The sequence below is a fragment of the Podarcis melisellensis genome, assembly GCF_964234715.1.
Source record: "Podarcis melisellensis genome assembly, chromosome: 6".
In the NCBI taxonomy this organism is placed as follows: domain Eukaryota; kingdom Metazoa; phylum Chordata; class Lepidosauria; order Squamata; family Lacertidae; genus Podarcis; species Podarcis melisellensis.
In genome coordinates, this window is record NC_138538.1 from 10,210,928 (window position 1) to 10,223,651 (window position 12,724).

General features: G+C 42.9%; 1 protein-coding gene across 2 annotated transcripts in view; it reads left to right on the forward strand.

The window, feature by feature from the left end:
* Positions 1-12,724, forward strand: part of LAMA5 (laminin subunit alpha 5) — a 200,918-nt gene that overhangs the window by 66,427 nt on the left and 121,767 nt on the right. For both annotated transcript variants that reach the window (XM_081916565.1, XM_081916566.1), the window contains exon 3: positions 4,543-4,660. In XM_081916565.1, the coding sequence (XP_081772691.1) occupies positions 4,543-4,660 (118 nt within the window). The remainder of the gene's footprint in view (positions 1-4,542; positions 4,661-12,724) is intronic.

The following is a 12,724-nucleotide window of genomic DNA, read 5'->3' on the forward strand; positions in this document are numbered from 1 at the left end:
CGAGCACAATTCAAAGTGCTGGTGTTGACCTTTAAAGCCCTAAACGGCCTCGGCCCAGTATACCTGAAGGAGCGTCTCCACCCCCATCGTTCTGCCCGGACGCTGAGGTCCAGCGCCGAGGGCCTTCTGGCGGTTCCCTCATTGCGAGAATCAAAACTACAGGGAACCAGGCAGAGGGCCTTCTTGGTAGTGGTGCCCGCCCCGTGGAATGCCCTCCCATCAGATGTTAAAGCGATAAAAAACTACCTGACATTCAGAAGATATCTTAAGGCAGCCCTGTTCAGGGAAGTTTTTAATCTGTGATATTTTAGTGTATTTTTTGTTTCTATGGAAGCCGCCCAGAGTGGCTGGGGAAACCCAGCCAGATGGGCGGGGTACAAATAATAAATTATTATTATTATTATTATAACTAGGCTTTGAGAAGGAGATGGGTGGACTCATGTGTCCTTCTCAAAACACAGCTCCTTGCTTATACGCAGGGTGGATTTGCTTTAAATCAAATTGATTTAAACCACGATTTAAATCGCTAGTCAGTAAGACTTGATTTAAAAAACTAGTCAGTAAGACTAGATTTAAATCTTTTTCTTTTTCTTTTACAGAAAAACTCATTCTTGCTGGTATAATCTTAATATTTACAACCAGATGAAGGTTTCATTTTTGGAATAATACATGTTCAGAGTAGTTTTTAGTTAGATCAAAAATTACTGATTTGGTTATTCTATTAGAAATACATAGACAGATAATTATGAGATTATGGTGAGGTTTAATAAGTCAACTGTTTGGACAACTCTTCTGCTGTACTTTATTCTGCTGTACTATATTTGGACAACTCTTCTGCTGTACTTTATCAGAAGGAGAAAAATAATCATTTCCTGAATAACAATTCAAAAAATTTATTTAACTAAAAAAATAACATTATAGCATATGTTTGTTAACTGATGTGGTTAAATGGTTTGTTTTTTTAAAAAACTTAGACTGACTTTTAGCACACATGAAAAACTAAAAACAAATCCTTATTTCGTGATGACTATAATGTAACTTAAATAGAAAACTATATTCCTCCTTCAAAATCATTTTATTATAAAATTCCAATTTAAATAAAAACTGATTTAAATAAAAAAAATCCAATTTATATTTTAAAAACGTTTTTTTTAAAAAAATGTTTATAATGATTTTTATCCACCCTGTTTACATGGCTTTCGGAAGGCAATTCAAGAGCTTGGGGGGGCATCAAATTTTGCCTTTGGGCAGTGTGTTGCACTACCCTGTTCTAGAGGATACCAGTTTTTGTATGGGTTACTCTGGGCTGGGGAATGACCATCAGAACTAGGATAATAACTGTTGTATGAAATTCTGTGTACAGTTTCCTTTGGGAACAAATATCAAATTCGCAGCCAGCTAACATGTTCTGTCAATTCAATGAGTTTTACTTGAGCTCCCCAAATTGATTTTGGGTTTCTCCAACCCTCTAGAACTGATTTGGGGAGGCATAGGGTCCATGCCGGGAGTAGACCATTGTGCAAGCAGAAATCTTTGTGCTGGCTGAAAGACCTCAGTTGGATACTGTTCCGCTCAGAGTAGACCGATTAGCTAAGTTAGTGAGGTGCATTAATTTTAAACGGTCTACTCTTAAGTAGGACTAGCATTAGCTACAACTCTATGAGAGCAGTTCTAACTATAGGAAGCCAGTGTAGTTTACGCCAGATCTCATTCAGGAATGAAGTTGAAAGAGGAAAAACAAGCATTTAAAATACAGCTTGACACGCATCACCCTTTTTGCTCGTGCAAATTCCACCAGGTGCCCATGTCATGGAGTTAGGATCCAGAATAAGTCCTCTTCTGCCCTGTCCAGCAGATGGCCAGAAGCTCCTTTTTGGAGGCTTCCATTGGTGTTGGCTGCGGTTGAGCTGAGTTAGGACGGGGGTTACCCCAACATATTTTATTATTATTATTATTATTATTATTATTATTAAAGATTTTCTTGATTTACAAAAGTGTGTGCAATGTCTCTCTCTTGTATTCCCCCCCCCATGCAACATTTTTACAAATCAGTTTCATTTGTTGAGACATTAGGAAGAAAAGGGGGAAAGGGGGGAGAGTTGGGGGTGAGGTCGGGTGGCAAAGTTTCTATTTTACTTACTATATGTAGGGTTTGGTGTCAGCGTTGCTTGTGCAGGTTCTTTGTTGTTCCTTGTGTTTCTTTGGTTGGGGTTGGGGTTGGCCTAGGGTGTGGTTATTCATTTGTGGTTGGCTGTGGTGGTCTTTGTTTTCATGTGTGAGTGGGGTGGGTGGGTGTTTTGGATCAGGTTAGCCATATTGATTTTTATGCTATTGGTGGAATTTTGTCGTTGTCTTGCTGGGCTGTGTATGTGATAAAGGGGAGCCATACCGGGGCGAAGGCGTCTTCTTCTATTTGTCTCCGTGTCAGTTTCAGTTTATTGGTTAATTTTTCTAGTAGGGCTTTTCCCCATACTATTTGGTACCATGGGTCCATGCTTACTCCTGACAGGTCTCTCCAGTGTCTGGCTGTGATGCTTCTGGCTGCTGAGAGTAGGTGGGTTATGAGTTCTTTGTGGTGTAAGTGGGCGTTATTGTCTTGGAAGATGTTTAGTAAGGCCAGTGCTGGGGTGATTTCTAATACTTGCTTGGTTATTTTACTTATTTCACATATGGTTGTTGTCCAGAATAGTTGGGTTTTGGGGCACTCCCACCACATGTGGAGGTATGTGCCTGTGGAGGTGCACCCTTTCCAGCATTTTGGTGAGATTCCTGGGTTTATTAGAGCTAATTTTCTTGGTGTTAGGTACCACCTGTAGGTGAGTTTCAGAGTGAGTTCTTTTCATTGATATGGATTTAAAGGGGGGTTTAGACCATTGAGACCCCAACGTATTTCTGACAGAGCCAGGGTGGGGAACCTATGTGGATATCTGCCAGTTCCTAAGTTGCTCATCCTGTCAGATACTGGTCTTGATTGTCCTCTATAACTGGGACTTTCTTCTGTTTGGGGCTCAAGGTCCATAGGCTTGAATGACACTTCAAAGCATTTTCTTCCCACTGTGTGTTGGACTCGAAAACGCGCACGCCGTTGTAAGCATTATATTTCCTCTGTGTGTTGATCTTGCAGCGTTCTCACCAGTAAAAGAAGCTTCCCTCCCAACCCGCCTTTTAAATATCAGTTTTTGACAGGATGATAAAGTGAAGATTTTTGGAGAGAGCCAGTGCCAGCTTGTGAAGGGAACTTCTGTTGCTGAGTTTGTTTTTTCCTAGTGCTGACATTTTAAAGCTGTACATTTATTTCAGTCTTGGCAAGGACGTGGTTGCATAAATCAGCATTCGAACTAATTGGGAGCAGCTCAAGTGGAATGCTAAGAAGGCCTTATCAGAAACTACTTGTTGCCCTTGCCTATGGAACTGGCTGGGTGTTTTATAGAGTGCATTCTTTCCTCTCCATCTGTCTGGACTGGCAAATGCAGAATTAACTGCACCAGGGAGTAGCTTATTTCAAGAGCAGGAGTCAACCCTACTACAAATTGATAAGCTGATATACAAGTCTCCAGAAGCAGAGGAAGTAGTTTCTAGAATTCTTCAAGGTTCTAGATGAGATTACTGAAACTTTTTGATTATTTTATGCCTGGCTTGTTGTAGTTCATGTTTAAGCCCTCTGCCTTTACCCCCTTAGCATGCAAATCTAGCTGTGTATGAAATTGCTCTCGCCTTGGTGGTCCACAGTGTTTTGAGTAACTCTGCTGTGTTTTTTCAGGTTTGATTTGTGACCTTTTTTTTGCAGGCGGTACTGTTAAGACACTACCTTGTAAGCTTGTTAAACTTTTCAGGGCTCTTGAATAGAAACGCTCTATTTTTTCCTGTTGATTGCTGATTAATAGCTTCCCTAAATTGACCAAGCATCAGTTCCCTTGGGGGAGTGGGGCGGCATTAATTAATTATTTGTTCTTTGGTTGTTGTTCTTTTTGGAAAAATATAAGAGAAAAACAAGAGTTAATTAGCAATTAAGGGCTCGCTCTTTTTCCCTCTGCAGGAAGTGAAACTGGAACTAGGACAGTCTTAGAATGAGCATTCAGGGGCAAATCAATCTATTACTAATTCACCAGCCCATATCTACAGGAAACAAACAGAGGTTGAACCTGCAACCAAAGGCTTTCAGGTAGCATTAAAGAGGAACTTTGCTGAATGGAAATTACTCATGAGTAGACATTCTAGAAGGCTCTTTGCCATGAGTCCCAGCGTTTCTGGATAACACAGCAGTATATTAAGTACTTGTGAAATCTCTATTTCAATTCTTCCCCCCTGCAATTTTATGTAATGAAAATTGCAAATGAATCTTGCAAAATGTCTGAGAAACGCCACAAAGGAGAATAAGGCAGTGATACTCACAATCTGGTTTTGATTCATGATTAACATTGAAATAAAAGCTTGGCAAAAGTGTCTTCATCGTATATTCAAAGTGCTGCTCTGTGCACCTGTAACATAATGAAGATTTTGTGCACGGCTGAAATTCACCTCTGTTTCTTCTTTCTCTCGCAGCTCTTCCATGTGGCCTACGTCCTGATCAAGTTTGCAAATTCCCCTCGCCCAGACCTGTGGGTGCTTGAGCGGTCAACGGATTTTGGACTTACGTATGAACCTTGGCAGTACTTTGCCTGTGAGTATGAGAGAAAAGTGGAAGGGATGTGGCAGTGGAGCCATGTTCACCAGGGGAGGGGAGCCTCCCATCTTGGCCTGCCAGGGATACAGGCTGGCCTGCAAGGTCATTTCCCCCAATGGCACCCACCTTGCCCATCTGCTGATGTCTCTTATGCTGTCATCTGCTGGACAGCAGTGGGTGGGCTAAGTTCTATGTTGGCTGAGTGTGCCAGTTCCCAGGAGGGAACAAGGGTGTGCAGCCAAACTGAGCAGGATTTAACCCCTGCTCATGAGCTATTGAGGGACGTGGGTGGCGCTGTGAGTTAAACCACTGAGCCTAGGGCTTGCCAATCAGAAGGTCCATGGTTCGAATCCCCGTGACAGGGTTGTTCGGTCCCTGCTCCTGCCAACCTAGCAGTTCGAAAGCACGTCAAAGTGCAAGTAGATAAATAGGTACTGCTCCGGCAGGAAGGTAAACGGTGTTTCCATGCGCTGCTCTGGTTCGCCAGAAGCGGCTTAGTCATGCTGGCCACATGACCCGGAAGCTGTACGCCGGCTCCCACGGCCAGTAAAGCGAGATGAGCGCCACAACCCCAGAGTCGGCCACGACTGGACCTAATGGTCAGGGGTCCCTTTACCTTTTACATGAGCTATTGGGCTCAGTTTGACAAGATTCCACAAAACCTCTTCCTGATTCCCTTTGCAGTGGAATCCCTTGCTATAACAAAGGCTTTCCCCCTATGTTTCAGTAGGGTTTTTGATGGAGTTTACATTGAAAGCCCTGTTTAAACGGAAGGGAAAACCTATGCTCCTGCCATCATTGTGACACCAGGTGATAGAGGGGTGGGCATCCCCACCTACCTGTCAAATTTGACTGACGAGGCTGATCCTAGTAAGGACCTGGCCTGTGGAGCAGAAAAAAGTTTCCCACCTTTGACCTACTCCAGTGGCCCTGGAGCAAAAAACAGCCAGCATTTCAGGACTTAGGTAAAGCTCTGTATTATTTCTCCCCTTTGCTTACTTATTTGTCATAGTGGTATATAGAATCTGCAGGTTCAACTGAATACCAGTTGATGGAGAACTACAACGGTCCTTTCTTGTAGACTTACCAGAGGCTTCTGGTTGGCTACTATAGGAAGCAGGTCTGGATGAACCTTTAGTCTGAGCAATCAGGGCTCTTCTTATGTCTATATCCCAACCAGAATGCCCTTGCATCATACAAAATACTTTACTGTACAGTCAGCCAGATTTTCCACATTAACGATCTAACATCTTGAAAAGGTGCATAGATGAAGGAATTTTGGCAGGTGTAATTTTCCAAATCAGCACAGCAGAACTGTGACCTGACATGTTGCTTTAAGTTCCTCCCTTAGCTGTTGTGCAAAAGGTGCAAGATCCCTAAAATAGCTGCTTCTGACTTGGGGTACATGGGTTTCAGTGTGTGATAGGCTTTCCTGGAAGAGATTCATCACCGATCTCTCTCAAAGTGGATTTTGGTTGGGTCAGGTGGTATGGTTATCAACCCAAACTACCCTCTTGTACAGTGAACTGTTAATTGTTTCATTTCCTTAAGATAATGTGAGTGGTAGTCAGTTGATGGAAGGGTGCAGGCTGGATCAGACCTGCAAAGCCTCTTTCTGAGCAGCCATAGGGCCAGGATTCACAAAAGCATTGGTCGGATTGCTGACATTTTTCTCGGATGACTCTTGTGTTTGTAACAACTGTATGACAAACAAAAATGCAGCAGATGGAGTATTTTGTGGCCTGCAGAAACAGGAACAGTGGAGGGAAAGTTACTTGTTGAATTTCTTGCATTATGCAGCTGTTAAAAGCAGAGGCAGCTAGCCAGAAAAAAAATAGAGGAAATATAAAGTCCTATAAGTACCATCTGGACCTGTTCTGGCAGTTCAAGAGGTAAGGAGGTCTTGCAGCAATTAGTAGGTGAACATGTTGATCAAACAGCTGTTAAATCCTCATCTACAGGGACCAGTTGAAAATATGGGAAACGTATTTGAAACTTGTTCTTGACTTGTGTTCTTCTGCTCAATAACACACTCTACACTTAGCATGTTGTATTTTTTTGGAAATGTATTGTGATGGGATAGTTGGGTGCCTAGTGAAGAATGTGTTTTTCATCACTGCTGACTACTCAGAAAACGTAGTGATTGAAAAGATGAGTGATGTTTTGAGTCTCAAGTGTTTCTTTATTTTACTTTATTTTTAACGAGGAGACTCAGAACGACTGAGGTCGATAATATCTGCAATATTGCATCCTAACAACAATATTGCATCCTAACATCCTAACAACGAGGGGGTTTGTTTGTTTGTTTGTTTGTTTGTTTGAATATACTACTTGATGATTAAAAAGACCCTAAACCTCAAGAAGAATAAGTGAATAAATTTATTGCAGGTAAAACAGTTGAAAGCTGCAATATGAAATGTTCAAAAAATTAAAAAGAGAAATAAAATAAAATAATATTAAAAGACACATCAACGTTCTAGATATTGGGGAGGCTTGTCCAATCAACAGATTTCTAAGCAGGTGCTGGAAAGAATACAGTGAAGGTATCTCTCTACCTGATGTCAACAGGCAGGGAATTCCAAAGCGTAGGTGTTGCCATACTAAAATAATGATTTATTATCAATGTGTTCTGGTTTGTGGAGTTGCCAGGAAAAGGGGTGGGCTAATGGTACAAATGCAAGTGTAGAAATACAAGCCAAAATATTCCAGGTCCTGCACCTATACAGTGGTACCTCGGGTTACATACGCTTCAGGTTACATATGCTTCAGGTTACACACTCCGCTAAGCAAGAAATAGTGCTTCAGGTTAAGAACTTTGCTTCAGGATGAGAACAGAAATCGTGCCCTGGCGGCGCGGCGGCAGCAGGAGGCCCCATTAGCTAAAGTGGTGCTTCAGGTTAAGAACAGTTTCAGGTTAAGAACGGACCTCCAGAATGAATTAAGTATTTAACCTGAGGTATTGTATTCTGATAACAGAAAGAGGGGTCCGGATACGTATAGTGAAGAGCTCATGAGGAAATGGTTTTTCATTGCTCACTTGTTTTATCTGTGTTGTTGTATCCTGGATGTAAAGAGTTTTATATATTTGCTTAAGGAAGTTGCTTTATAGGTTTGGTCCTGACATGATAAGCACCCAGACATACGCCTTGTCTTTCCTAAATCTCTGCAGTTAAAGATTAGAGCAACTTGCAAGGAGGTTTCTGTGTATCTTTCTGTGGTCTCCCATTGTGATGTTGTCTTCTTCCTGCCTTTTACTTTCCTCATCCATCATTCCCAGCATTTATTGGAAAGCTAATATTTCAGCCAGAAACTCTGTGAAAGCTTGGGGGCATATCCTGACAGGAACAACCCACCAGGTTTTTTCTGAAAGCAGTCACAATTAGGAAGTACCATTGCACCATATGCAGAAAGAGTCATCTTCAATCATTGAGCATCTGGGGGAATAAGCAGCTAAACTTCAGCTTCGTCATGAGCCCAAATTTGTGGATGCCATGACTCTGCTCTCCCACCAAATCAGGGGAGGGTCAAGAACTTCTCTCTGACATTCAGAGGTGCGTGGAAAACCTCCAAAGAGCAGCACGAGGGGAGAGAAAATTCCCAGCTCCCCTTCTCAGAGCCAAGCTTGGAAAGATGGAGGGAATTAATATCTTTAGTTGCATATTGCTTTGGAGGTTCTCAAAAATGCAGTGTGAGATGCCTCCAAGCCTCTCATTCTTGTCCCAAAGGTAATTCTCAGCAAGGCAAGTGTTATGAAGAACTTTGCAGGTCATTGTGGATTTGGTGGTCTCTGTGATTGTTAGTCTCTCTTTAGCTCTACTGCCTTCTTACAAGTGATATGGATAAGCAGCAGCAGCAGCAGTAGTAGTACAGTGGTAACTCAGATTAAGTACATAATTTGTTCCGGAGGTCCGTTCTTAACCTGAAACTGTTCTTAACCTGAAACTGTTCTTAACCTGAAGCACCACTTTGGCTAATGGGGCCTCCTGCTGCCGCCACGCCGCTAGAGCACGATTTCTGTTCTCACCCTGAAGCAAAGTTCTTAACCCGAGGTAATATTTCTGGGTTAGCGGAGTCTGTAACCTGAAGCGTATGTAACCTGAAGCATATGAAACCCAAGGTACCACTGTAATAGTAATACAGTAATACCTTGAGTTGAATGTGCTTCGGGTTGAGCACGTTCGAGTTGCGCTCCGTGGCAACCCGGAAGTAACAGAGCACATTACATCAGGTTTCACTGCTCGCTCATGCGCAGATGCTCAAAATGACGTAACACGCATGCGTGGGAGCGGCAAAACGTCACCTGCACACATGCAGACGCGCCATCACATCTTGCCTTCCATTCGGGATGTGAATGGGGCTCCGGAATGGATCCCCTTCGCATCCCAAGGTACCACTGTAATAGTGTCAGTTCTTAACATTCTTACATCTTGTCACAAGACTTCACGTCTGCTGCCTGCAGTTACGATTAATACTAATGTTCCCCCATCATTGTATCTGAATGTCACAAATATATTAAAGTTTGTAGTTCAGAATGTTTTTTTAAGTCTAATGTGCTTCTGAATATCTCACTCATTTTCAGAGTAAGCTGGAGTAGTTAGCTCCATCCCTCTCTGAACCCATAAGTATCTTTCACAAACACCTTTTTGCTTTTGTCTTTTGAACCCAAGTTTTGCATGCTGCTTGGGTGTATGCTTTGAGTGGCGAGATGGTTCAACGCCTTGTCTTTGTTTTCACTCAGAAGCAGATTTTTCACTTAGCACAGCATCTCTCTTATTTGCACAAAATGGACCTGTGTGGAGACGCAGCCATCTTTGACCTCTGTGGCGCTAAGCCCAGCTGTGTCACGTCTTGGCCGACATTTTTATCTAATTAGTTGGCAGTGCCAAGACCAATTTGGCAGGAGCATAGCTATATCAATTTATTATAGGACATGGGAAGAAGAGGTGAATGTTTTTCTGAAGTCTCGTTTCCTCATTGTTTGTGGTCCCAAGTTGGCTTTGGAAGAGGAGCCTGTTTCTGTTTCCTGCAGCCTAGACAATTGGTATTGCCGACCAGACATTTAGGGCTGTCTGTTATTCCTCCGGTAGTTCCCTGGGAAAGGGAAATTAAGGAAATTGGACAAGAGAATTTATTTCTAAGTTTGATGTTGCCTGCTGGTTTCCAGAGCAGAATCTGAGACATGCTTTACCAAGGAGCGCCAGCTTGTTCTGCAAATATATCATTATGAAGTTCGCAGAGAGCAGCCAAGCTACTCTGAGCATGTCAGGCCCCAGGTCCTCCGGGGAGCCAAAACAGTAATTGGTAGAAGATGTGAGTTGATCTTTACTGTGATCTTTTAAACAGAAAAACCTGGTGAAGGAGTGCCTGGAAAGACTATACGGTGAATTATCCCCTTGGGTGTGATTCCATCCCTAATTTCTATGACAGTGTGTATCTGTGAGCTCATTAGGTTTCCTTTGTGGATAGGAGAACAAGAAGCATGTTTATCTTAAAATGAGTTTCCCTCTCCCAAATAGTAGCGGAATATTTTTATTTAATGACTCACATTTTATTCATTTATTCATTTTCTTCCTGTTTCAAAAAACCTTGTGCAGAAAGATGCCCAAGGGCTATCAGTGGTAGCTAAGGTGGTCCTTCCTCTTCTGTTCACTGCCTCTTAACTCTAGTTTCTTCTTTATGGTCTCTGTGCAGGTGCACTCATTGCATTCTGCACATGTGCAGAGTATAATTAGCCTTCTAGAGCTTAAGTCAGTGCATTTTTGGTAGGAGGTACACTCCCAATTGTCTAACACAGGCTTCCTCAACCTCGGCCCTCCAGATGTTTTGAGACTACAATTCCCATCATCCCTGACCACTGGTCCTGCTAGCTAGGGATCACGGGAGCTGTAGGCCAAAAACATCTGGAGGGCCGAGTCTGAGGAAGCCTGGTCTAACGTAATAGAGGTGCTTCTATACTTATGGAATATTTCCTGTAGCAAAGGGACAAACCCAAATCAAAGGTTACCAAAAGTTTTGGATTATGCTCCTAGGGTGTACAAAGTCTCCATTCAGTTGCAAACCAGTATTGGGTGTCATAGCCAGCAGTTAGCTTGCAAATGAATTTCACATGAGAAAGTCAATCATTTTAAATTGGCATTTTTTTGCTTAGCAATTTAAATCATGATGGTTCACATATTGTGGTGATCCGAAAGGTTTGTTGTGTGTTTGGAAAGAAGAGCCACCCGTCACAACAAAACCCCACCTCCTCCTCCTCCTCCTCCTCCTCTCTTCTTCTTCTTCTTCTTCTTCTTCTTCTTCTTCTTCTTCTTCTTCTTCTTCTTCTTCTTCTTCTTCTTCTTCTTCTTTTTAGAATCATAGAGTTGGAAGAGACCACAAGGGCCATTGAGTCCAACCCCCTGCCAAGCAGGAAACACCATCAGAGCACTCCTGACATATGGTTGTCAAGCCTCTGCTTAAAGACCTCCAATGAAGGAGACTCCACCACACTCCTTGGCAGCAAATTCCACTGTCGAACAGCTCTTTACTGTCAGGAAGTTCTTCCTAATGTTTAGGTGGAATCTTCTTTCTTGTAGTTTGGATCCATTGCTCCGTGTTCGCTTCTCTGGAGCAGCAGAAAACAACCTTTCTCCCTCCTCTATGTGACATCCTTTTATATATTTGAACTTGGCTATCATATCACCCCTTAACCTCCTCTTCTCCAGGCTAAACATGCCCAGCTCTCTTAGCCGTTTCTCATAAAGCATTGTTTCAAGGCCTTTGACCATTTTGGTTGCCCTCCTCTGGACACGTTCCAGTTTGTCAGTGTCCTTCTTGAACTGTGCTGCCCAGAACTGGACACAGTGCTCCAGGTGAGGTCTGACCAGAGCAGAATACAGTGGCACTATTACTTCCCTTGATCTAGATGCTATACTCCTATTGATGCAGCCCAGAATTGCATTGGCTTTTTTAGCTGCCGCGTCACACTGTTGGCTCATGTCAAGTTTGTGGTCAACCAAGACTCCTAGATCCTTTTCACATGTACTGCTCTCAAGCCAGGTGTCACCCATCTTGTATTTGTGCCTCTCATTTTTTTTGTCCAAGTGCAATACTTTACATTTCTCCCTGTTAAAATTCATCTTGTTTGTTTTGGCCCAGTTCTCTAATCTTCTTCTTCTTCTTCTTCTTCTTCTTCTTCTTCTTCTTCTTCTTCTTCTTCTTCTTCTTCTTCTTGGATATGGCTCTGCAGACCCCATCAGCCCATGACTTTCCTTGCGCAATTGATAGGTGAACACACATCATTGCCCGAGTGCTCTCCAGCATCTTCCAGTCTCCAGAAACCAGAAGCTTATCTGCCCACCCACCACTCTCCCATTCCGTTTGCTAGCTGTTTCTGCCACAACAGAAGAGTCAAAGGCATTTGTCCTTCCTGCATCCCACCCTCTACTCCGGTCTGCACATTTATTTTCCTCTGCTACCATTTCTTCCCAGGGTGGTCTCCTTTGAAACCGACCACCAAACCTCCCTCTTAGCATGATAGAAGTTTGTATTTCAAAGGGGAACCAGACTTTTATAGAAAGTAACAGAGCCTGACCTTGCATGCGGCAAGTCCCCATTCCACCTGTCGGTCATGGAACAGTGCCATGTGGCCTCTGGATGCCAGGTGTATCTGGATACTTAAACAGCATGACTCGCAAGGAGGAGGAGAAAGAATTTGGCATGGTGGGGAGCCAGTGAGAGTTGGCAGCTGGTTCTCTCGTTGCCTCCTTGGTCGCTGCATTCTCCAGACATTAGTGCCTCTCAAATGCACAGCAACTGAAGTTTCAAAACACTGCTCCAGAAGCATGAGGTACACCTCCTGGGCTTTAGCAAAAGTTGTGGCGCTAACTAGATGTGATGTTAATTGTGTATAGTCAAATAATGTGCACTTAAATATATAAGGGTGATTTTCTTCAGGGATGTTTGTGTGTATGTAAGGGTTAAAATCACCCACACCATGACCCTAATCCTTCTCCCTCTCATTTGCTATTTCAGTTTTTCATGTGCCCGCACACAATTACCCTCAGGCCTAGTTGGAACCTCAGT